The sequence below is a fragment of the Harmonia axyridis genome, chromosome 1, assembly GCF_914767665.1.
Source record: "Harmonia axyridis chromosome 1, icHarAxyr1.1, whole genome shotgun sequence".
Lineage (NCBI taxonomy): Eukaryota > Metazoa > Arthropoda > Insecta > Coleoptera > Coccinellidae > Harmonia > Harmonia axyridis.
The window spans coordinates 3,605,374-3,632,495 of NC_059501.1; the positions used below are offsets into that span (position 1 = coordinate 3,605,374).

Sequence of the window (27,122 nt, forward strand, 5' to 3'; positions counted from 1 at the left end):
GAAACTAGTTTAATTTAGTACTAAACTGAACTCAAAATGTAAAAACGGAAGAACACTGCTGGGCAAATAATGTATTATGGGTTTCATTCATATTTGGTTCAAATTACCTGTAGAAACTAAAATTTAAGTTTAAAAAAATAGTTAAATTGCTATACAATTTAGGAATAGCTTAAATGTTTTATTTCGGAAAGGGCACTTTTTTAAAGATGATACAGTAAATTTGAATGACTATGGCATATTTTTTATTTCCCTCACATACTACTTGGAACTTTACAACTTTTTCCTTTCTTATATCTCGATTCACACACAGAATTTCCATAAAAAATCACCCTCCGTTTTAAATAAGAATCGAAATTTTTTTCAATTCAGATATTGACAATCTCATCACTTTCATTATTATCATCATAATATAATTTTAGCAATTATTCATATACTGATGGAGATCAATAAGTTGAGATATTAATCTGTCGGCCGCTCAATTTTTCTTTCAACCCTATAACTATTGGATTGGTTAAATGATAGAAATAAACCAGCTAAAATAAAAAGTAGAAACATTTATTTTACAAATATATACACAATTTTCTAGGAACTATTGACAGATATCCATTTTTCAACAGTGTCTTTGTACTTTGATAACCACAGAATGTTATTCTTGATATTCTCTATAGCTCTTTCTCTAGCTGCTGTACCTGCACCACCTTCGGGATGTGCAGCAATAAAGTCATTCAGCTGGAAAGAAAAAGTTATCCTCAATATTTCATCAAACAAAGTCTGCTTCCACCACTTTGATTAACTCTCAATAGTAAATATGTAATGAGAAGCTAAACACCTACCTCTGCTAGCTTGATATTGGTTGAAAAACTGGAGGTGATGGCTGGAATCATCTCTCCCAAATATCTGCTGTTCAGCGTGAACCGTTTGATAAGAACATCCCAGTTTTCCCTGAAAAATAAAAGTTCAGTTAAAACACATATAATAAATAAAGAAATAAAGAATCCATACCTGACATAATCCCATACTATAGGAAGTCCAATAGGATTTCTAGACATCATGATGATGAAATTGATATAATCTTGAGAGCGGATGTAAGTTTCATCTTTGGCAAGGTCAAGTAATCTGCAAAACATAAATTGTGAAGAATCGCGATTCTCAAAAATTACAAGAAAATTGAACTGACTAAAATTTTTCAGTAAAAAACCAGTCAATGCTTGTTTGATGGCAAAAATTTAGGGATAATAAATACAAAAAGAGAATATTCTTGTTGTTTTGATCTGAAACTTTGTTCATATTAACTTGAAGACTAATAATTTTTCTCGCATTCTTAAGTACGCTCTGAAGTCCTCATTGAAGAACTTTACCTATATAAAAGTGTTGGGTTATTCACAGCTGTCAACCCCCTTAAAAGCTTCAACTTCTCATTGGCATCAGACTCCTCTTCGAATAGCTTGAACAACTTCTCCCACTTGTCAAGGTCAGCATTCTTCATACCTGCAACAGAGAAGTGGCCTTAGCTAAATCTAATCCATAAGTTGCTCGATGCGCTGAATTAAAAAGTAAGAAGGTAATATCAGAAGTTCAATTTATAAATTAATTGTGAAAGAAAACTCACCATATTTATAGATGATTTCTCTTAAATCTGGTGAGGCTGTCCTTGTGGTGAACCAGATGTCCAATTGATTGGCGGCATCTTTCAGAGCTGCGTCGTATTCGATTTCACAGGCAAGTTTCAACACCAAAACGCGCGTCAACCTGTTCAAAAATACGTTAGAGATAAAGTGGAAGGTTTTTGGGTGGTGGGGTTACAACTCACTTTTTGAGGTGGGAGTCATCTTTGCCTATTATCCAAGACAGATTCTTGTAGATTGGGTTGAGGATCTTGATGACGTAATGCTTTGGAAAGAAATAGAAAAGTCAATAATCTTATGAAATCACTAAAACACCATGTTTTTATGAATGACATTTGCCAACACATTTAATTAACAATTCTTCTCATTTTAACATCTAGTATCACCCGTAGCTACTAACGGGTGTTTTTTTTTTCGAGGTATATAACTTTAAGTTGGCATTACTGTTCAAGATGGCGACCGATCTAACAGCTGTCAAGTGATTTATTCTCAGTTTGGTTTGGCAGTTCATCATGAATAGACTCACGCTTGAACAACGCTTGCAAATAGTGCAATTTTATTTCGAAAATAATGGTTCTGTGCGGAATACGTATCGCGCACTACGTCCATTAGCGATGAAGCGCACTTCTGGTTGAATGGCTACGTCAAAAATCAAAACTGCCGCATTTGGAGTGAAGCTAATCCTCAAGTGTATGTCGAAACACCGTTACATCCAGAAAAGTTGACTGTTTGGTGCGCTTTATGAGCTGGTGGAATCATTGGTCCGTACTTCTTCAAAAACGATGATGGCCAGAACGTTACAGTCAATGGTGATCGGTATAGAGCCATGATTACTAACTTTTTCATTCCTGAATTGAACAACCATGATGTCCAGGAGCTGTGGTTCCAACAAGACGGCGCAACATGTCACACAGCTCGTGCCACAATCGATTTATTGAAAGACACCTTTGGTGACCGCCTAATTTCACGTTTTGGACCAGTGAATTGGCCTCCAAGATCTTGTGATTTAACACCGCTAGACCACTTTATGTGGGTCTATGTAAAGTAGATAAGCCACAAACCCTTGACCATTTGGAAGACAACATTCGCCGTGTTATTGCCGATATACGACTACAAATGTTGGAAAAAGTAATCGAAAATTGGACTACCAGATTGGACTACATCCGAGCTAGCCGTGGCGGTCATATGCCAGAAATCATATTTAAAATGTAATGCCACAAGATTATCTTGCGGATAAACAAAATTCATGTCAATCGAATAATACATCGTTGTTTTATTGCAATTTAAAGTTCTATAGCTCTAAAAAAAACACCCTTCATAACCTATAAGTTATGGGTCTTTTACAGGGTAGACTTGAAGTTGTAGATTAAATTAATAATTATAGATTCCTTCCATCAAACAAAACATTTCTTTCCAGATTCGGCTATTTTATGAGAGGAATCGATGGTTAAATATACTTTAGGTGTCGCCCTGTATATATCAATCGAAATCAACGACTCACCTTGAACTCCTGCTCTTTCCTCGAAGCCTTTAACAGCTTCAGAAGCTCAAGTAGCTTAGACGAAGCTACCTCCCAGGGCGTATAGTTAGTCTCGTCTTTGAGGTATTTGGTGAGTTCCAACGGGATCTCGTAGCTCAACTGACCAGATCTGGCTATACTGAAGGCTTCTTCTAGAAGATGAGTTCGGTCGGAGACCGGCAGTTCCAACATGTGTTGACCCAGTTCTTTCCACATCGCGTTCGGGTAGTTTACTCTGTAGTATCCCGCTTGGTCCGGATTGAATTTGATCCATTTTGCGTCTTTCGGCCTCTCGATTGTCACTGGAACAACGCGTCTTAAAGTTTGACTTAACAATTTTTTTATGTTTCTAGGGTACTCTAGTCCTGCAGGCCATCGAAGACACGAGCAGCAATCAACCATCATTTCCCTCAAATTAACAGGAAAATCAATTATATGAACTGAAGCGGTCCAAGAACAGAACCTTGAGGAACTCCAAGATTCAGTTCATGTTCATCTGACAGATAATCATCAACCTGTACGGGCATTGTTTTAACCTCAAGATAACTTGAAAGCCAATTAAAATTAAGTGAATTCGGGAGTTTTTGAGCTCCTGTCATGCCCAACAAACGCATAACTGTATATTGAAATATTCGGTCTCCAAGGGTTCAATTGGCGTATGAATAAACAAGAGCTTAAAGTTTCTGACTCCACGTAGTGCTTTCCCTATTTTATATACTGAGATATCAGAAAACATATCACAGGTATCTTGCTTCGTTTTCAGATACAGGGCGTTTTAGTTTGAATTAAGGGTTTTCCAGTAAGAAGTTTAATTTTTAATAGCCCGCTATATGGGCATTTGTTATTCACCATTCAAAAAACTATAGTTTAAGCACATAAAGATCTCTTCTTTGAGCCAATTTATAAACTAAGCCACTCACCATTTTTGCTGGTATGATTGAACCAAACGATTCCTTCTGATTTTCCTTTATCGGTAATATACGTAACTGGTACAGTCCATGTGTAGCTGCAAAAAACAAACATCACTTAGAATACTACACTGTGTTCAATCCAGAATAACTGAATAAAAGAATGACATAATAAAAGATTTAGCTGTGAAGCATACATCAAAATTATTGCAATTCATGCGGAGTAATATCATGTTCTAAGTTGATAATATCTTCATAACGGAATAACAGAATAAAAAAAAAGCAGAAAAAAAAATAGCAATAGCAGAATAACAATATAACAGAATAACCGAATCAAAATTAAGTAATTTGAGATCAACTCACTTCAATGGCGAAGGTTTCTGCTTGTCTGCGTCAGCTGGGTTGATCAAGAACCTGGTTTGGTCCAGTACTAACTTGTCCCCTTCAACCGTCACGTTAAGTATCGGGTAGCCCATCTGCATCGTGAAGGTATCCATAAAGTCACGAACATCTATAGACTCCCCGACAACTTTCTGTATCTCGCGCCACAAGTATTTGGTAACGGCGTTGGAGTATTCGTATCTCTTCAGGTAGTTGGTAACCCCCTTCCTAAACTTCTCCTCGCCGACTGTTTGTTCCAACATTCGCAGCACGCAGGCGCCCTGCAAAAGAAATTTAACTCAAATCAAAGAAAAAAAGATTGAAATGAAGAAATAAGATTTATTACATTTACACCCAACAGATAAAGTGTTGGCAAGTCGGTATTTTAAGATTTGAAAGCTATGTGTTAAAAAGAAATGCATATGAAATGCCAATAGTAAAACTAAGAGCGATAATGCTTTTTAATCTTCCCTTCTACAAATAGTAGTCCAATTAAAAATAAGAGGACACTATATCCTCTAACTCTCCAAATCTTCATTTCTGGCATTTCTATCATTCTCGTAGTGTACTTTCATTTTCACCTAGACTTTAGCAGAGCCTTATCAGAGTAAGAAGACGAGGGGTGTACGTGCTGTAGCACCATCTTGTTGGAAGCACAAACTCTCTAGATCATAGATCTGATTATATTATAGGAGGGACGATAAGGCCATGCTAGCTTCGCAAACACTTTGACAACACAAAGATCTATTATGCTGTCCTGCACTATGTGCCAGTCAGGCAGTGAATTTTCACTAAACTTCACTACCTTCCTAAGAGCTTTCTTCCAGAAACGTCAAAATGGTATTCAGATGGTTCAAGAGCTCAACAATTTTACTATTATGAACTAACAAGATTTCAGATTTGGAAACGAAATCGTCAATCTCTTGGTTTAAGTCGATGAAACTTGACTTTAACTACGTCAATTAAAAAAAGACTGGTAAAAACGCGCAAAGATTCGATGAAAACGATCTTGCGAATAAAGGATAAAATATCTAATGTTGTCTTGTCATTACCTTATTGTACGAAATGGTGTCGAAAACTTCTGTTATCTGATCAGGGGTGCCAACGTTCTGGATAACGGGATGGGAGCTGATCTTCGCGTCAAGGTCCAGAACCGGATGCAGTTCTCTAACTAAGAATTGATCCAACTGAAAGAGTATAGAAAATTAGGACAAGTTGAATATGAATCGTCAATTGTGTTTTACCAGTCCAAAGGTTGGTTCTGCTGCATGTCCACCCTTGTATTCTATGTAGGAGGCGAAGCCTTCGTTTAACCAGAGATTGTCCCACCAGGCCATGGTGACTAAAGGAAAACAGAAGGCAATTAACTTATGAATAGCAATTCTAAGCTATTAGTTTTATATTCGTTATTTTTTATTTATTGGGTATTCATTATTTCTTTTTTATTATTTTCCCATGAAGATATTCAATATTATATGCTCTCATTTTGTCTTAGTTATTTTCAACTACTTATTTCGAATTCAAAGACAGAAGAAGTATTGAAAAGTTATAGAAGCGTTGGAATAGATGTATTTCTCTTGAAGGTAACGGTTATCGAATAAAGTGAAATTTTTAAGAAAAAATGTGTTTTTACAGGTTAGGCCAAAACTTATTGAGTGAAGTTTCTTATTGGTAGAATTATGTTTTTCTGAACTCACCTAAATTACCGAACCAACTGTGGGCCAGTTCATGTGCAACCACAACCAACACTCTCTGCTTATTCTCCGAGGAATGATCTTTGGGAGTGTACAAGAGAGCTGTTTCTCTGTAGGTGACCAATCCCCAATGCTCCATGGCACCAGAACTGAAGTCGGGAATGGCAATCATGTCTAAAAAAAATCAAGTCAAATCTGCCTTTTCACGGAGAGCATAGTAATCTTCTGAAGTTATTACTGTCACTATTGTAACAAGCAGTAACTTTTAATTTCTGAAGGACTCAGAATTTAACAAAGAACTTTTAATATCTCTTGATTTCTCCTCACCTAACTTGGGTAGAGGGTAAGGTATATCGAAATATTTGATGTAGAACTCAATAGTCTTCTTTCCCACTTCACCAGCGTAAGTTGTCTTCTCCAGCTGTTGGGGCGTTGCATATACCCTGAAAGGTACGTTGGTACCATTGTTCTCGAAGAAGGTTTCCGTGTAGTTGAAGTCGCAAACGATGAAACATACGAGATATGTGGACATCTTTACAGTTTCTTTGAAGTGGACAAGTTTTCCGCCGTTTAGGTCTTCTTCGCTTTCCTGAAACAAGAAGGATCATTTAGGTGTTGACAAAGAAGTCTAGAAGAGAGTCCAACTGCCTAATTACTATTGATATTCAAACTGCCAAACTCTACTTTGCTTGGGAATGGTTCTTGAAGAATACATCGCTGCAACTTCTAAAAATTAAAATATTTAGAGGTAATTCAACGGTTTGCCAGTTTGGTTATGACAGGAACAGGAAATATACCTTCTACAGAGGTAATACTGAATCTGCCTTTTATACATCAACATTAAAAGAAATGTTGCCTGCTTCATGCAATATAAATCTACCCTAAGTTGATATCGAGATACTGAATCGATTGGATCCAAGACTCATGACCAAACCTTCTTGGTGTTGCATTTTTAACGTCACATAGTTTACTTCACATCTATAAAAACCAAATAAATTGGAGCCTATACAGAAGAATGCAACCAGAGAAGACTTGAACTATTTTCAGAAAGAATTAAGTAGTTTTTACTCAGTTTCTAGTTGAAATAGTCAATAAGAAAAATATACTTTACCACTGGATAGTTGCTCAAGGCTATATAGTCTGAATCGTTTGGTTTCCATATGTGAACTTTGAACGTCGCTTTCAAACCAGGTTCATCGAAACATGGAAAGGCTTCTCTTGCGTAGGTGGGTTCAAATTTCGAAGTTGCGATCGTTCTGGAAAAAGGAAGAAATATAGAAGAAGGGAACAACATTTCACGTCAAGGTTCAACGATTTAGTACTTTCATTCATGAGAAATTTTGTCGACCGTGGCTTCAAAATAAAATCAAATTTATTCTGGTATAAATTCGATTACTAAAGAGTTTTCCATTTAATAATATATAATTTTAAATAGTTATAATCGCAACATTGTATATTATTTTCGGAATTTTCATGAATTTTTCATAAAATTTTGTCAGTACTCAAAAATGAGCACTAATTTTGATCAAACAATTTCCAAAAGTTGTTGGAGCGTGTATCTTTCCATGATTGAATGGCATAACCTACTGAATACAAATGACATAAGAAGCATCAAAAAAATACCACACAATTTTGCCATTATAACATTATTATTTCAAATTGTATGATTACTTCTGGTAAACCTTAAATATTGGAAAAATGTAATGGATTTCAATTTGCGAGTCCAAGCATACGTAGTTTTGGTTATTTTGATCATTCTTTTGAGTTTTGGATATATAACCTCGGATTCAGTCGTTCAAACCCAGAAGAGTTGTATACTGATTACACTTAAAAATTTTTCAAATAAGTTGCGGTATTCTGTGAGTTAAAAAAAAATAATTAAAATATCTAATATTATAATATTTCTATTTTACGCTGTGCAGAACTGTGATATTTCACAAGAATATTAAGTGTTTCCAATTTCCACAATGATTCAATATGAACCAATTATTTACGTATTATTACATAAGTAGTGAATTTCCCTTCTTATGGTGGGTTATCAACCAAATCGATCTTTCAGAATATTTTACTCCAATCAACACTTCATGCTCCGTTTTCTCGACAAAACATTTTCGTAAATAACGGAAAAACATAATTATAAAACTTTTTTTCAATTGAAAACTCTATTAGATACTTCCTCAATTAATAGTAATTTTTCATTCATATTCAACAATTTCTGAAATTAATTCAAATTATCTTCAGTAACCTTAAGAGAAAGTATGGAGGAAGCTTACTCTTTTGCCTTCTTTATTTCAACAATATAGATTTAATGTTAATTTTTATTATATTTGTAAAATGTCTTGACTTAATTTCAAGTCAAGCTCATGTCAAGTAGTAGCTTTTCAATCTCAAGTCAAGTTTTTATTTATCAAGTACTTGAATCCTATCAAGCTACTTGATTTTTTGCAGTTTTATTGCGTAGAGTCATTTTCAATAAAAAAATGATGAAATGTGAAGGAACCTTGCAAAAAACACTTTAATTTATTAAATTTATTGTATATTATTCTTCTTTGAAATAAAAACATGACTTGAATCACTATAAATCAGTACAAAAAAAAATTGGAAAATAAAGTTTCTTAATATTGCGAAACCTTCAGGCTTAGTTTGATTTCATAATTTTCCACCCCGGATCTAAGACACATGGGGCATCTTATAGATTTGTCGTCTAACATATTGCGGGTTTTTGTAACTGTAAGAACAGCTCTGGAAAATTGTTTTTCAACAGGAGCTGAAGATGCTGGCGTTGATAAAAAATCCTTGGCCATTTTGGCCAAGTTTGATATTTCTGAAACTACCAAAATCGATCAATAGATTTCATAGCAATGTGAGAAAACTACTAATGTCTCACTAGTGAATGCTTCAGTCCCTCGGCGCTCGAGAAATCCCCTTATTTAGTCTAAGCGCGGATGAGAGTTCCGTGCGACGCGTGCATATCAAGCTCAAGTAATATCAAGTAGCTTGATATCAAGTCAAGCAATGAATATCTAAAATCAAGCCAAGCTCAAGTATATAAATTTTCACGAGCTTGATTTTCGAGGCAAGTAACGGGTGTTTTTTTTCTCGGTATATAACTTTAAGTTGGCATTACTGTTCAAGATGGCGACCGATTTAACAGCTGTCAAGTTATTTATTCTCAGTTTGGTTTGGCAATTCATCATGAATAGACAAACGATCATCAAGTAAGGCGTAGATTCGTCGAATGGCCCAAAATGAGATTGCCGTTGTTACCGATTTTCATGAGCGAATTGTATTTAGCGATGAAGCGCACTTCTGGTTGAATGGCTACGTCAACAAACAAAACTGCCGCATTTGGAGTGAAGCTTATCCTCAAGTGTATTTCGAAACACCGTTAAATCTAGAAAAACTGATTGTTTGGTGCGCTTTATGAGCTGGTGGAATCATTGGTCCTTAGTTATTAATAAAGTTAATTTTTAATGAAAAATTCAAAATTAATGGAAAAAAAAACCTAAGTATTAATGAATTTTTCTTCAAAAACGATGATGGCCAGAACGTTACAGTCAATGGTGATCGGTATAGAGCCATGATTACTAACTTTTACATTCATTAATTGAACAACCATGATGTCCAGGAGCTGTGGTTCCAACAAGACGGCGCAACATGTCACACAGCTCGTGCCACAATCGATTTATTGAAAGACACGTTTGGTGACCTCCTACTTTCACGTTTTGGACCTGTGAATTGGCCTCCAAGATCTTGTGATTTAACACCGCTAAACTACTTTCTGTGGGGCTATGTAAAGTCATTGGTCTATGCGGATAAGCCACAAACCCTTGACCATTTGGAAGACAAAATTCGCCGTGTTATTGCCGATATGCGGCCACAAATGTTGGAAAACGTCATCGAAAATTGGACGTCCAGATTGGACTACATCCGAGCCAGCCGTGGCGGAAATCATATTTAAAATGTAATGCCTCAAGATTATCTTGCGGATAAATAAAATTCATGTCAATCGATTAATCCATCGTTGTTTTATTGCAATTTAAAGTTCTATAGCTCTAAAAAAAAACACCCTTTAGTTGGTTAAAATGTCAAGCTACATGGCTGATGAATCCCTAGTCGAAAGTATTTTTTCAACACGAGATTGTGCTGATGAAGTTACTCATGGGTCAAATCCGTTCAATAATTTTGCAGTTACAGCCATCGTACACACAAAAATTAGCTCCTCATAATATTAGAATAGCGGCAACCGAGAAAGAAAATTACGTTTTAGGTTGAGCTCTACTTGGTAATAAAATAAAGGTTTGCATTTCATGCGAAATTCTGGGAAAAAATTACATAAAAATGAACAAACAAGCATTCAATTTAATAGTTTGTTGAATTTGTTAAATATTTCTCATGTAGAATCAACTAATGCGCAAAAGTTCCCATCTTGGAATTTCCCTTCAATTAAGTTACGGCTTAAACTTAATAGAATTCCCATTTCAAAAAAAGTCGACGTGAAAGTAAGTATACATAAAAACCTTAAATCACGGTTCTCAGTAACGTTAATTTATATTCTTGCCGTGATTGTAAACTGACAAGACCTATTAATGGTATTGAGAATCGTCATCCTCAGCAATAATAAATAACAATTGACCTTCTTATGAGGTTTCAATTCGTTCTTGTTCAATTTTTTCGATTAACTTTCTATATCAGTCTATATCGGAGGCAAATAACGACAATGTGATTGTTTCTATCGATCCTCTGTTAGGCTGCGTTTATCGACAATATAAATCAATTAGCATCGGCGACCTTGATCGAAAGGTTTGCACCTGACGCTGGAGAAATATTTTTCTTACTTGGCGACTTGATTTGAATTGAATTGAATCGCACATTGTTGATAATAACCGGTAGCTAGGATGGTTTTTCAGGTATAAACCAATTATAGTAATTCCGCGTTGATTTAAAGATAACCAACATACCAGATATGAGTCATTAGAAACCTTATTAGTTATTAGCGTTCGAATAGAATTTTTGAGCGGTAGTTTACCGAACAGATCGCTCTATCATTCTTACAATTTTTACATGTCCCCAACAAGATAAAATTACGTTGTCGGATTGTGATATATTTTCAAATCCACAATTTTACTAGATCGTTATGAATGTATATTATATTGAATAAAATATATTTATTTGGTTGATTCCAGATTAAATAAGCAAATTTGAATATTTGGAATCCGATATTTTTCCTAATTGTCGAATTTATAATGGGCAGAATATTTATTATTTTAGGTATCTACCTTCTGAAATCCAAGGTTTGGCAAATTTTGCTCTCCTAGTGTCATCGGTTGTTTCACGTCGTTTAGCGCGCTTGAAGTTTTTTTCTGAATTTTAGATATATTTAGGTATTTATTTCAATATATTTTGGGTTAATATTAAACGTTGATTCACTATAGGACATAAGAAGTGCGTTCTTTGAGGAGAAACTCACGAATTGAGTGAAATATCGTAACACTGATATGTTTTCATTTCCGAGCACTTCATGTCAAATTTGATAGTGCATGGAGGGACAAAATTTGCTTACTGAAAAATCCTAAACATTTTTGAACCGATTTATCCCTAACTAGATTGAAATTATTGGCTCAGTGAGCATAACAGCCAACAATATTGGAAAAAAAAATACGCCACTGATTCCTTTGGTTTTTATTTCTTTATTATCAAGAAACTAAAAATTCAACCTTTTGATTTCACTTCAACCCATTTTAAACAACATAAAATAAAAACCGAAAGTAAAAATAGACACTTTTAACTTCAAAATAAATTAGCGAATCGGTTTAAGAATATTTATGATGTTTCATAAATACCTTTTTTTTAACGCCTTCTTGTATCTCAGAAACGAAGCAACTTCGTACATATTATGTTCATAGAAACTTTTGAAAACGACCGCGACCTTACGAATTGGACCGTGATTAGGAAACACCCTGTATAGCAATCCCAAGCTTTGTACAAAGTTTCATAATAATATCATCAGAACCATCAAAAATTCAAGTTGAATATCAATAAAATAAAATAAAGTGGGAAAGTTCCACAAATATGTATTTGTTAAATTATAATTGTGTAAATTATTGTGTTTTATTCTATTTATAATGAATTTCTATCAAGTAAGGACCGAATCCTATGAATATCAAGCAGATTATCAGAAAAATAATAGAAATTGAAAAAGCAAAAACGTGGAGTCAGGATCTTCTGAGCGCCCGTTCATTCGTGCGCGAATTGCAACCTCGGAGATCTCGTATTACATCTATATACAGTTATGTGGTCTCCAACAAGTGCTCGAAAGCTCCTGACTTCGCGTAAGAGCTCTCTCTTAATTTTTTCCATTTCATAAATTTCCTGAAAAAAACTGTCCATTACTTTTTCGTTTTGACGTCTGTCCCTTAAAACAGTATCTGTATAATTTTTTGTGGACATTCCACTACATTCGAGATAATGTTACGTTTGAAGTATTTCGAGACCTTGATTTCATATAATGTTGAATAGGTATTATTTTCATTTCATTTATTTGCTGTGGTATTATTGCAGCATTAATTATAATCCGATAAGTTGAGATGTTTTATTTTCTTTCAATTCAAGTGGTCAAACAATAAAATCTAGTGAAGGTTTCTCAATGCTATTATATCTATCAAAAATACTACAAATTTTACACTGTTTCGTTCTTTCCACTTTTATAATAGAATATTTCAAGTTATTTCTCATTTCAAATAAAAATTGTAAAACATGGAGGATGATTACTACAATCAAAATTAATATTCAACAATACAGTAACTCAGAAATTAGCAAATTTTTTTTAAGGGAGGTTGGGCAGAATCATCATATCTTGAGATCTAGAAGCAGTCTGTATATATAGGAAAAAATATACTGAGTAGTCTATAAGCACAATTAATACCAGTCATAGATAAAAGTAGGTACTTATTTTCAATAAACTCAGTTGAACGTAGGCGTTATGTAACATTTTCAGCACTTCCCCACACGTAATGAAAAATTCAAGACATACTCTTTGTTCTTTATTTTTATTTGTTGCGAGAATCGCTGATCAAACTAGATGAACTTACAAAATGGAGCGCTGTAAACAATCGAAGCAAATGAATGGTGAAGCTCAAACTCCACGTTAGTATAGATAAAAATGGTGCCAACTTAGTCGTTCTTCAGTTCCTAAGAAATAAATGCTCTGAAAGATTAGCAGGTATTCAGGTATAACAGTCAGCAACTACAGCTGCAACAAGTTCTGTTCTTCCCAGAAAGAGAAACCATCAATTTTCCATATTACAAACATATCGAGGAAATTGCCGATTACCAAATCGACTTTAATCGTAATTGTTTTCACTAACGTATAATTATAATGTAATCAAATAACCAATTGTTGAATTTTATTGCAGTCATCTGCTTTCTCCTAAACGATTTTTGTTTCAACAATTACCATCCAAGAATTTTTATGACTCGCGATTTGCATTATCGTGAATGTTTTTTGCATAAGTGAAAACGGGGGAAGAACAGAAAGGTTATCATCTTCTCGTCCCCTGTTTTCACGTATGCAATTTCTGGCAACAATCACAGTTCGAAATTTCATTCGTCCTGACTAAATTCCATATGTTTCAAACTCAAAATTCTAGTTTATTACTGGAAATGCGAGAATATTCTCACCACTGTCCAATGTTTTCACAGTTTACGTTTTGCAGCTTTTTTTTCGATATTCTCTTTCTTTCTATATATATATTTTCTGTGATTCTGTTCAGGCAGTTCTATTAACAAGAAATTTTGCATACATCTCAAAATTGTTTTCTTTATTTTACCTACTTTTTGATTTCCTTGAATATTTTTTGGTTGAAATATCAACACGAAATTTCACAAATAAAGATTCTCATTTGTCACTTTCATTCATTAATTTGAAAGATATTTTAAATTCCTCAAACAAAGAGAACTTAAAAAATTATTCAGTGATAATAAAATGTGGATTCTTCAATTAGCATAAATATTTTTCAAAAAGAGACAGTGACACGTTTCCTTAAGAAAATTGTTCCAGAAAAGTGACAAATGCTATTGTGTCACGTCTGTATATGTTTTTATGGCATGTCTTGGACAAGGAAGTTTTGATTCCAAAGTTGTATTCGAAAGCGAATTATCGAGAAAAAATATGAATATGTATAAGAGCGCAAAAGCTCTTACCTTCACATGAATGAACTTTCAAGATTATTCCTCATGAAGGTGTTTAATTTCAATAATTCAATTGATTTCATTATCACCAATGACTCAATGATGATAGAGATAACTCTTTGAGAATTCTGTAGCCAATTCGACAAACCTTCATTGGATTTCATTGTTTAACTCCATCAAACAGGAAAAATTTTCTATTTATCTCATATTATCTCAATAATTCATCCTGCAATGATGCCATTAAAAAAATTGCAAATAATACTTTTCAACATTATACAAAATCAAGGTCTCAAAATACTCCAGTCGGAACGTTCTCTCAAATGTTACCATGAAATATTATACAAATGTTGCTTTTTAGTTACAGAGGAAAAAATCTATTTAGCCAACTAACAAGAATCGATGTTCAGACAACGGGATTTTTTAAATTCTATTCATTACACAGATAAACTCTGTAATTAAGCGAAGTTGAGTTTGATTCCATGATTCTAAGCTTGCTAAATCATGAATATTATAATCCCTACCCATTTCAATCATATAAAACCTGCTGCTTGGATCTTATAAATAACAAAGGCCTAATATAGACCTCTGTTACTAAAAAACTCAAACAAATCCCTCACTTCGAGAAGATAATCGACCCAAGAACGTACCCTTGCATAACCCCATACCAAAAAAAAACACCAATTTACCTAGTCTCATTATCTTCCCTCAAATATTGACTCTGATACAACCCCTTGAGTTTCTCCCTCATCTCACCACCGAAGGTCATCGTCAGATGGTACAAACTAGGCACTATCTTCTGCGTTAGATTCAACACAACGACCTCATCGTCAGGCCAGGTCTTAACACTGTTAACTCCGATCACTGTCCTGTTAGAATCCTCCACAAGACGCACTTCTTTAATGTCTAGGTTCTTGCTATGCAAGATGATCTCTTGGTGGACCACCTTAATCTCAAGGGTGATATTCACAAGCCCTTGGTAGGTACCATTACCGAGGTAGGGTTGGATGAAGAGGTCATAGTGAACAGGAAAGGTGGTCTCGGCCAGCCTAGGGTAGCGGTAGATCTTCTGGCTCTTCCAGGGCTCCTTCCTCAGCTGGTTCATCAGGATGAAGTTAGCCAGGAGCATCAGGGACACGAAGAGGACGACGCAGAGGATGGTCTGCAAGACGCAGCATCCGCAGAGGCATGGCACGCAGCATCCACAGCTCTTCTTCCGTCTGTGGGGTTTTTCTTCAGACGCTATCATCTCGGGACGGTCTAGGTGCGCATAGCAGGTTCCGTAACGCGGTTCTAACGGTGCCTGTCGATCTAGGCCAGACGCGGTATTGGCGTGTACTGTTAAACTTGCGATATGTCTTCTGGATTGACATCGGACGCCCGTTATGGTAGGGATATTGTACGAGAACGTGATGTGTGTGTATCTGTGTGTTTACTATTTTATAATAGGCAAGTGCTGACTTTTAATAAGCGGCGGGCATTGGCGTAACTTTGGGGGATATGAGAACAAGCTGTCTTCTGAAGAACGACTCGACAAAGAGCAACTATTTTTTTTTAATTTACGGATATAACTGGTGTTTTTTTTTTCGAGGTATATAACTTTAAGTTGGCATTTCTGTTCAAGATAGTGACCGATTTAACAGCTGCCAAGTGATTTATTCTCAGTTTGGTTTGGCAATTCATCATGAATAGACTCACACCTGAACAACGCTTGCAAATAGTGCAATTTCATTTCGAAAATAATGGTTCTGTGCGGAATACGTATCGCGCTCTACGTCCATTTTATTTTGTTCAGCGATGAAGCGCACTTCTGGTTGAATGGCTACGTCAACAAACAAAACTGCCGCATTTGGAGTGAAGCTAATCCTCAAGTGTACGTCGAAACACCGGTACATCCAGAAAAACTGACTGTTTGGTGCGGTTTATGGGCTGGTGGAATCATGGGTCCGTACTTCTTCAAAAACGATGATGGCCAGAACGTTACAGTCAATGGTGATCGGTATAGAGCCTTGATTACTAACTTTTTCATTCCTGAATTGAACAACCATGATGTCCAGCAGCTGTGGTTCCAACAAGACCAATGGGCGCAACATGTCACACAGCTCGTGCCACAATCGATTTATTGAAAGACACGTTTGGTAACAGCCTAATTTCACGTTTTGGACCTGTGAATTGGCCTCCAAGATCTTGTGATTTAACACCGCTAGACTACTTTCTGTGGGGCTACGTAAAGTCATTGGTCTATGCGGATAAGCCACAAAACCTTGACCATTTGGAAGACAACATTCGCCGTGTTATTGCCGATATACGGCCACAAATGTTGGAAAAAGTCATCGAAATTGGACGTCCAGATTGGACTACATGCGAGCCAGCCGTGCCGGTCATATGCCAGAAATCATATTTAAAATGTAATGCCACAAGATTATCTTGCGGATAAATAAAATTCATGTCAATCGAATAATCCATCGTTGTTTTATCGTAATTTAAAGTTCTATAGCTCTAAAAAAACACCCTTTACAATATGGAACAAGCTAGACTCTTGTTGCTTCCTTATGTATATTTGTCGTTGAAATGTCACCTACACACACACATCTGAAGACACTTTACTTTCGAGAGACCAAAAAAATAACTGCAGATTAACTATAAAATATTGTTGACATAAAAAACACTTTGAACTGTATAAGTTTTATTGCATATTTCTGTACTTTTTCTGTTCAACAACTTACTTGATTGAAGTGAGAATTCAGTAAAATTTTTACCTTAATGAAAGTGACTATTACCCTGTAACCGGTAAATTATTGACTATCGTAAACTGACAAGTGACAACGTTTCAATAAGCACCTTAGAGCATTACATCACTCCGTCCACCCTGAGATAGTTCAAAAGAAGTACTCAATAAATTGTCATTGGTTTATTGAAGATTATCAAATAAAAGATTTCATATTGACATTAAAAAAAAAATAATAATAATAATAAATATATTTCAAGAAAAATTAATGTATGTTTATTTCATTGTGAAAAGGAAGGTATACCATTACGATCGAAAATTATATCCGCCAAATGGCCATCACGGCTACGATTGCAGCTTCATATCCTTTTCATGATCAATTCGCACATTTGCGGCTTTATACACTAGATCATTTCGAGAATTCCAATGTAGTGACTCACAGATGGCGTTATGGGTTTTCGCGGCACACATACTTTGGCCCCGGCGGATTTATAGGGGTCATAGCGTTGCAATGGGGTCACCTCACCACGATGGTGTGAGAGTGTGTGTCTTGGGCAGAGATCGCTGGATAGCCCAACTGATGAATCCACCAGCGGTCTCGGGACGAAACACCAAACCCCTGTCAGAGGGCGCACCTCGTAACTTGGCTCGATAAAGGCTCGCTAAACCATTTTTAGGTATTTAATCGATTGTGGAGCATTGGCATAGATCTCATCTTTCAAGTGACCTCAAAAGAAAAAAATCTGAAGGTGTTAAATCACAAAATATCGCTGGCCAATTGTGACCACTTCTTTAAGAAAAAACAATGCCAGAAAACTTTTATTGGAATGTCACGATTTTTCGTTGCTTGTGTGGCACGTAGTGCCATCATTTTGAAAATAAACGTCGTTTACATCAATATCTTTTAATTCCGCCCATAAAAATCATTTATCATAGATCGGTAGCGCAATCCATTCACCGTAACAGTTGCACCAACCTCATTTTCGAATAAGTAAGGTCCAATCAAACCACCAGCCCGAAAACTGTACCAAATAGTGACACGTCGAGGGTGGAGAGGCTTTTCAACAACCATTCTTGGATTTTCCGAGCCTCTAAGGCGAAAATTCTGCTTATTAACATAGCATCTACAGTGAAAATGGGCCTCGCCACTGAAGAAAATTTTTCATTTTGATGCATTTTATAGACCCAACCAGTGAAGATACGACGTTGCTGGTGATCGACCAGCTTGAGTTCCTTTGTTTACTCAACATTAAAAGCCCTAAAATCTAAATCTTCATACAAAATACGGTGTAATTTATTTTGTAGAATGCCAAATTCCTAATATCGACGAGGAATCCACAAACCTGGGTTTACAGGCTACAGCAACAATATTCTCAGTTGTTGTTGAACGATGCACAAGTTTTTGAATCTTCACATCACTTACTTGTCCCAACAGCTCAAATTTTCCACCAGATTCACTATTACTAGCCGAGAAGGTACTTCACGACGACCCAAAAGTGCTTCAGTTTTGCCAACAGAAACTACTAATTTTTCACTGTTTTTGTAGTGATTTTAAGAATTTCAATGCGTTGTTGAAGCGTGTATCGTTCCATTTTTAGTAATTTGTAGTTTTTTCTTGTCAACTGTCAAAATATGACATCTTGAAAGGTGACAGCTTTCCATATAACGGGCTATTCGAAATGAAACCTCTTATTGGAAAATCCTTTATTGGAATTAAATATAAAATATTTATTGAATTGTGATATTGCTTGAAGTGTTCGATAGTAGTACCAATTATTCAAAAAACTTCGGACTTCCGCTGGTCGGCATGTAACTACCAACCGAATAAAAACACACATCGATACTATTTACAACTAGTTTTGCTTTCACCGACATACCTACACCCATGCATAGTAAACAACTACAATTAATTATGTCGCTATAATATGTAACTCCAATGGCAATCACGGTATTACGAAACGAGTTGTGTTAACATGTCGCCAGTGCAATTTTCTTGCAAATTTCTACCTACTCTAACGGCATAGCAATACTGTTTGAAGGCGAAATCACTTGGAGTTGTTTGAATGAATTTGATTTACTTTTAGCGGGTTAGACTTTTGTACGCGATCTATTTTCGACACTTGTTGCACACTATACTTTTCCTACAACTGCACAAATTTCAATAATTCAAGTAATGTACTTGATTCAAATCAAAATGGCCTTCTTTGACAGTATGTGCTAATTTATTGCGTTTCCATAGAAACGACTCGAAAGCCCAATTTCATTGGTCTACCAAGCGAGGTGTGGGCAAAGTGTCGTGAGAAATAATATTTCCCATAGTGTGAGCAATACATAGTTTTGAAATCGGGTAAGCTATGAAGAATACGCTACTTTTCATAGAAGTTGTGGAAAAATCATATGTCCAAGTCGGCAGCAAAGTAGATTGACTGCCTTAGCAGAATTCCTATGATCAATGAACTATCAGCCGCGGCAGTCAATCTACTACTTTGCTGCCTAGTAAAACAAATAATTATTGTCCGCTTTATAATTTAAGAGGAACCAAAGCTTTCTCTTGCTTCCACAAGCACACCAAATGATATCAAAGCTGAGCAAACGCCTCAAAGAACACAGAACAGCCAAAACACTCACCTCAATCCTTTCTTTCCCGTATAGGTGCTCTGGTACAAACCCACCAGCTTGTTCTTCATGACGCCCTCAAATTCCAACTCCAAAATGGTAGAACCATTGTTGAAGGCTGTCTGGTCTTCCTTCTGGATGACCATAAGCTCATCGTGGGGAAACGTGTAGAAATCCAAAGGAGACTGATCGCACTTTGCGCTTTTGATGGTCAGGTTCTTGTTGTGCATGGTGATCGTTGTGATGTCTTGAAGCTGGAGCGTAATGTTAACCTTTCCTTCGAAGGTGCCATTCTTCAGGTTTGGGTAGAGATAGAGGTCGTACTTCTCCGGTGTGATCTGGTCGATAAGGCGGTGCATAGACATGCCGCGTGATGTCTGGAAGAATAGGAACGGTCATAGAACGGAGCCTTGAGGAATGCCGAGTGTTGCGTTTCATTTTAGATTAGGTTGATGATTGGTATCGAGTGGCTAGAATTCATTTTTGAATATTCGTTCCCTGAACACATGTGATTCGGTTAGAATATGTAAAATACCCACTCGAATGTACATGACAAATTTCAAAGGGGTTGTATCGTCAAAACCATAGAATTTAATTTCTAATGGATTGATTTTATAGTTTTATATGATACCCTTTTGAATCATTTAACGTTTTACTTGTCCAATTTAGATCAAATTTGGTATGGGTATAGAGGAATTTCAATTCTTTCGAATTGAATTCGAATGTGCAAATTAGAGCTAATAGTGTTACGAAAATAACTTACTGTGGAGGGCTGAAGAAAGAACAAAGGATAGGGAAACATAAAGTCACACCCATTGGTATTTTTTTCGGTCCCAATTAACAGAATAACTATCAAAATATAGGAAAGTTCCATGAAAAAAATATTGAAAATTAAAAATAACTAAACTATAGAGAAAATACGACGTTTTTCGGAAATTATGACAAATCCAGAAACCACAGAATTGAATCAAAATGACGGTTATTCTATTTACACGTTCTACTACATAAATAACAGATTTTACATTTTCAATAAATATTTTTCAAAAGTAGACTATTTTTCAAATAGTCAAATAATTGTCATTTAATTCTTAACATAGGTTGAAATCAGTTTGACAGACATTATGTCGTCGTTAGCGGATCATAGAATGGGGTGGGATTTCAATTAGTTCACAGAAGCATTCAATAGAAGGTGAAAATAAGCAATTTTGATATGAAATATTGGAATTTCAAAAATCAAAAGTTGGATGATTCGAAATTCGAATTAAAAAAATAAATAAACATTATTTGAACTTGTTGAAAATGCTTATGTAATTATGAGAATCAAGTAAAATTAAATTCATATTTTCAAAATCAGTTATCCCAACGAGACGAAAGCCAAATTTCTTTCAGAATAACGTCCGTTGAGTCATTAGTGGGAAATAATAATAATAATCAACCTCTATCATTAGTTTGATCCACTCACTTTGTCATAATAAAAATAAGGCCATTTTTTTGCAGTAGTAGATTCAGTATCAGTTTGTTTCAGGAGTTCTATATCATATTTTGTCCTCAGCTCATTCAAATCGTCTTGGGCATACCAAAACAGTATCTGCAAGGCGGCAGTCCACAAGATAAATATAATGGATAGTGAGAAAAAAAATACCAGCCATTTATTCGTTTTCACCCAATCAAACAAACCCATTTTCAGACGTTCAATTTCACGAACACAACTTCAATATATGTTCTATATTTCTACTATTACTGGACACAAACAGAATGAAAATAATAACACAATGAGACGTGAGAAATGAAGATTCAAGTCGATAGAATAAAAAGAGTGTGTACTCAAGTAGAGACAAATCGGACGGTACACAAACTCAGAATAATAGACGGAAAAATATGTAAGAAACTGATAGCGTGATTTTTTTTTTCGAAAGACAACAGATGGAGTGAAGATTGATAAGTAGTGGGGACTGTTCTCAGAACTATAAGCGGTGACAGAAACATTTAGAATTTTAGACAAAATTCTTTATTTCCTTCAACTTAAGAGATATTTTGAACCCTAAAAACATAAACAAGGTTTGAATGTGGGAATACAGAATTATTTGTTCTAAATCAAGCGTTCAAGAATCAATAGCTCCGAGAATATTGAGAGTAAAATTCCACAATTAATTTTCCATCTAGAATGAATATAGAAAAATAATAAACACTAGTGGGATTAATTTTTTAATAATTCTAGCTTTGTATCACATTCGAGAACTAGTTCCCAATCATAACATTGTATTTTTTCAAATTTACAAACTTGTTGCAAATTGGTTTATGCGTATCTAAGTGAGAAATGTTGGGATGTAACATAAACTTCTTGTTTTATCGGTATCGATATTTTTCAACATATCTGTGAAAATATAGTTGAAACATCGATTAAAAAAAAGATATATCCCAAAAATTGTAATGTAATAAAAGTTATGTAAGTAGGTACTGAAAATAATGAAATGTTCATTGATGTATGCTCTTCGTCATTTCTGTATCATTTGAACTATTTGATGTTCTGTATCCATAACCCTTTTGACATGTAGGGAATTGGTAAAGTAGGTGAATTAAAATGATTTCTTTTTCAAATCTTTATACAAAAATTTGTTTCAAAACAGAAATGTTCTCTCGCAGATTCAACGGACAACTTTTTACGCTTCAGAAGACTTGATCTTGAACATATTCAAGGAAAAATGAAAAAAGCACTCTCGCAATTCTCAACATGAGCAAGTGTACAAACTTAAAAATATTCATTTTTTTTCTCTGGATCAAATAAAGAAAATAAAAACCGTTGAAAATAGGAAAACAGAATCAGGTGGACACTGACGAGAAATCAGAAGCTTCTGACTTCCGCACCGATTGCGTCCTTGGAAATAACAGAACTCTATACAGGGTGTTCCACGGAGGATGGCCTATTAGAAGTTTGCAGTGGACGAATAATAGGATTGTTCTGAGAACTTGGATTTACGCAGTACTCTTTTGATATATCGTTCTAAAATATTTTCAGTGTTGTGGCGTTGCCGCTTATATGAAAAAATATTATCTACAAACTTCGTTGGGTCAAATGAAGCACTCTAGTTATTTTAACTTTTTTCGCTTCTCTATCGCATCTGAGTATTTTTTCTAGTACTTCACTTTCCCTATTTCTGATACTTCCGGAGATCTTAAAGACTTTAAAAAAAAATAAAAACCTGGATCCTATAAGAAAGGCGCAAAATAGGCTTTTCTTATTTTAGGAAGCTGAAATTTTGTGAATAAGTCACCGAGATCCTTAGAATGAGTTCCACGTAGAAACAATCGGTTTATGATATACAGTGTTCTCCAAAACTCTTCGTCTTTGCAGTCGATACAAAAACTGCAAAAAGTTGATTTTTTCACATGTATTATCTGATATTTTCAGGGGAAACAATCATTATAAAGATCCAGTAATAAACCAGTGATGAATAAATTGATTATGAGTTTTGGTACCTATCTACCCAATCTGTAGCGAAGATTGATAAAGATTCGATAAACTGATAAAAACATCACCAAAAAAATGGACTACAAGAAACACCCTATATCGCGAAAATAGAGCTTTAGCAGGTCAATGTTTATATTACTTTTTTCTTGAAGTTATTCAAGAAATCTCTCAGTTTCCTTTATACCTCCAATTTAGGAAAACCCTGTATAGTTGTACCTAAGCAATTATGTATATACAGGGTGTTCTGATTTGTTTCCGACAAACTGAAACGGGTGATAGATCACATCATTTTAAGCAAAAAAGTTCCTATGAACATGGATCCGGAAATGCTTCGTTTCCGAGATACAGGGTGTTAAAGTTGAAAAAATAATTCGCGTTTTCTTAAATATCTTTCGACTGATTCCAAATAATTGCATGAAAGTTGGTACATAGGGTTTTTTGAGGTGAGAAATTCAAATTTGTGGTCGATTTGGTTGTATTTTCTAGAGGGCGCCACTGGCAATCATTTCGTCCCCTTTAAACCGTTGCAACTTTTCTGTGCTACCCTGTACGTCATTCTGGACTAAAAAATCGATTCCCCTAACTTTTATAGTTAAAAAAGGTATACCTCATTTAAGTTGCTAGGGGCAACCGTTTCAGAGAAAAACGCATTTAAAGCCAAATCCATATTTTTGTAATCGCTAAAACATGTAGAAACAAATTTGTAATAATTTTAAATTAAATATTTTTCAGAAGTAAATTTAGAACAAAACAAAATAACATAATAATTTTTAAAGAAGGTGTTCGAAATGTCCACCGTTCTGTTGAAAGCACAAATGACATCTTCGAATGATTGATTGTTTTACATTCAACAATTGTTGCGGCAATAGATTTAAAATGGCTATACACAATGACAGATTTAAAGTGTGTTAGGTTCAGATGTCATTAATTATAATTATAGTTAACTAAGTTAATAGCTTATCAACAAATACAGGAAAATGGTATTGGTTACCAAAGGCCCGAACGAAGCATACAAAGAAGAAATCATCTACAGAGAAATAGGATTTTACAGACCTTCGAAGAAAATAAAAATTCAGTATTTGTAAAGCATCACAACAACGCAATATTTCAGGAAACAGAATATTCAGAACACTTAAAAGCAACAATTACATAGCATACTACTTCTACTTATTAGTGAGCAATAGAAAATCCGAATGCATTTCGCCTTAGAAATTTTCAAAATGAATTAAAATTTAATATTTGAATAGGAATAATGTCATGAAAGGATTTCGAAGCAGTTGAAACATATTAAAGAAAACGCGAATTATTTTTTCAGCTTTAACACCCTGTATCTCGGAAACGAAGCATTTCCGGACCCATGTTCATAGGAACTTTTTTGCTTGAAATGATGTGATCTATCACCCATTTCAGTTTGTCGGAAACAAATCAGAACACCCTGTATAACAAGTTTCCAGGATGATCACAAAGTTGAAGTTATGCACGTATTAACGTATTATACTTACCTTCCTCCACCTTACTTTCTCCATTAGATCGATACATTGGAAAGCAGATACAGGAAATGCTCAGTTTTACCATTTTCGCATTTATATAATAAGGATAATCGACTGAATGGAACGCTTCTGATTTGATACCGCTCATTTAGATCAAAGTTGGCCTTTCTCCGCTTAGGGCCTACTTTGAGACGTTTCTATCTTTTTGCGACCTCGGCCGTTATAGAAGCGCTAATGATCGATTTAGACGTTTTTTGTTTAAGTTTTCTTGGAACTGTTATAAATTATATGGTCTGAATATCTTCGACGACACCAAAAGGAATAAATATGCAGATTCGTTGTGAATCGAAACTGTTAAAAGCGAAACCAATTATCAATAACCGAGATCGTGAAGTTCAAGGCTTAGACGACAGAGGGCGCTGATACCGACTTAGTTTTATTTCCGTTATGTTAAAATTCTTCTAACTGTTCTTGACACCAGACAATTTCGGGCAACAACCTTCAGTTCAATAAACAAATTTAGAAGCCTTCAGATAATAAATCAGAATGTCCGCAATAAAACAAGTTGTCAACCTTCATTGTAAAAAAGGGTATAAGTAGACTCAAGACTTTCAGAAAGTGCAAATTCTGGACCAACTGTCACATTTGTTACTCCTCGTGAATCCATAAAATTTTGAATATCGTTTTGGAATTCTCAGAGAATAGTTATGTGTTTTACTAGGCAGCAAAATAGTAGATTGACTGCCGCGGCTGATAGTTCATAGACGAGCGTAGCGATCCAAGGCACTCAATCTATTTTGCTGCCGAGTTAAACATATAATTTATTCTTCGATTGTTTAATTTAATTTAATGATATATGAAGAATATTGTATTCGCAAATTATCACAATTCCAACAATCTTTTTATTTTTCCTGTAGTCATAAATTAAAACAAAATTTGATAGAAATCGCAATTGTTGGAATGGTTGGTTGCTATGGAAATATATATATATATGACCATGATAATTTAGTTTTGCAAGCTTATAATTAGTCAGATCAATTCAGATACAAAAAATCTACTTTGAAAATTTCATTTCCCAAGTCCTAAGAAAACCATATATTGAAGAGCGGTTACCCAAAATGTAGGTATATGAAGGACTCCAGGTAAATAAGCATTTATCAAACTCAAAAAAATTTATGCTATACCACCTATACTATCCTCATAAAATTTTGAAATATTCAAACACTTGGAAAAAAATCATGAATAAAACTCTAGCAGATTTCCCAGCTAGGCAAATGAAAAAGGAAATTTAAGAAAATAGTAATTTACGTAACAAGTCCGGAAAATAGGGTTTTTTTGGACGAATAGACAAAATTCCAGGACGAGCGTAAGCGAGTTATCGCGGTTGCTATGGATTCTATGATTCTTTTCCGGCCTAGTCCGGGAAGTACGTACTTTCCGGACTAGGCCGGGAAATGCTACTTTCTCAGAGAAAAAGCGTCCAGGAAGTGAGCACTTCCCGGACGGTTGCCGAAAAAATAGTTTTCGCACTCGACTTCAACTGTTTGATAATGCGTCATAGAATATTTTTTCACCAAAAACAGAAATAAGTTAGAGTTTGAACTGATCATTAGTGGATTTTGAAGGTTTTTTAGTTTATAATATTCGAACAAATCCATCACAAAATCCTTATTTATGGTGGATGCGCAAAATTTAATTTACCTACCATGAGTTACATACCTAATTTTTTCATTGAATGAAAAGGATTCGAGATTTTCGATGAAACAAATAAAGCTCCAATTTTATAACTTCCCGCGAATATATATGGAAGGATCGCAAATAATATGAATTAGATTAGAAAAAATCAAATTTTAATTCACAAAAATCTGAAATAGATCACAATATCAAACAAACTTACATGAAGATCATATCTTCTGAAGAATTTACAAAAATTTCTTTTTCTGAGAACTGGAGCTACAGTTCTAAGAAGTGAAGGAATCAATCTCAAATCAAACCTCATTAAACTCTGAAAAAAAACAAAATTTTGAAAGAACCTTACGTATGAAATCATAAATTTGGTCTCAGGTAATATCGAGACTGAATTAAATTCAATAATCAAAAGGAATTGTTAATCAGAGTAAATTTAAAAAAATATTTCGCTATCTTGTGGAGTATTACCGTTATCAATTTTTTTTAAATGATATCGATCTTCTAAATCCTAGTGTATACAAACTGTACGTAATGTTGAATAAATTTAGATAACTATAAAATTATTGTTTTCATTCATTGAATGTATCTTATAAAATGAATATATAAAAATTTATATCATATATTTATGATGTCAAATTTCAATATAAAAACGTAACAAAAGCATAAATTATTACATACCCGTTTTTTTAATTCGTAGCTGAAAACTTCAAACTGAAGGTCCCCCAAACAGATATTTACTGAAAATTTTGATAAGGGTATTTACTTTCGTCAGAATCAGCTGAAACTGACACAAAGCGTCATAACAACATAACCCCT

The 27,122-nt window shown here is 34.8% G+C and overlaps 1 protein-coding gene across 5 annotated transcripts; it reads right to left on the reverse strand.

Moving 5' to 3' along the window:
* Window positions 1–539: 539 nt before the first annotated feature.
* Window positions 540–27,122, reverse strand: LOC123683304 (glutamyl aminopeptidase). Of its 5 annotated transcripts, XM_045622274.1 has the most exons (17): window positions 26,985–27,001; window positions 26,515–26,622; window positions 19,671–20,035; window positions 7,239–7,383; window positions 6,455–6,716; window positions 6,131–6,301; window positions 5,678–5,775; window positions 5,486–5,620; window positions 4,416–4,714; window positions 4,065–4,150; window positions 3,127–3,446; window positions 1,811–1,890; window positions 1,610–1,749; window positions 1,359–1,488; window positions 1,003–1,116; window positions 834–942; window positions 540–729 (listed from the first exon to the last, which is right to left on the reverse strand). In XM_045622274.1, the coding sequence occupies exons 2-17, from the start codon at window positions 26,614–26,616 to the stop codon at window positions 583–585; spliced, it is 2,703 nt and encodes a 900-aa protein (XP_045478230.1). In that variant the 5' UTR covers window positions 26,617–26,622; window positions 26,985–27,001; the 3' UTR covers window positions 540–582. The 5 variants fall into 5 exon arrangements, with proteins under 5 accessions (XP_045478230.1, XP_045478239.1, XP_045478214.1 ...); XM_045622283.1 differs by lacking the exon at window positions 26,515–26,622 and having other exon boundaries at window positions 26,985–27,122; XM_045622258.1 differs by lacking the exons at window positions 26,515–26,622; window positions 26,985–27,001 and adding an exon at window positions 21,121–21,525.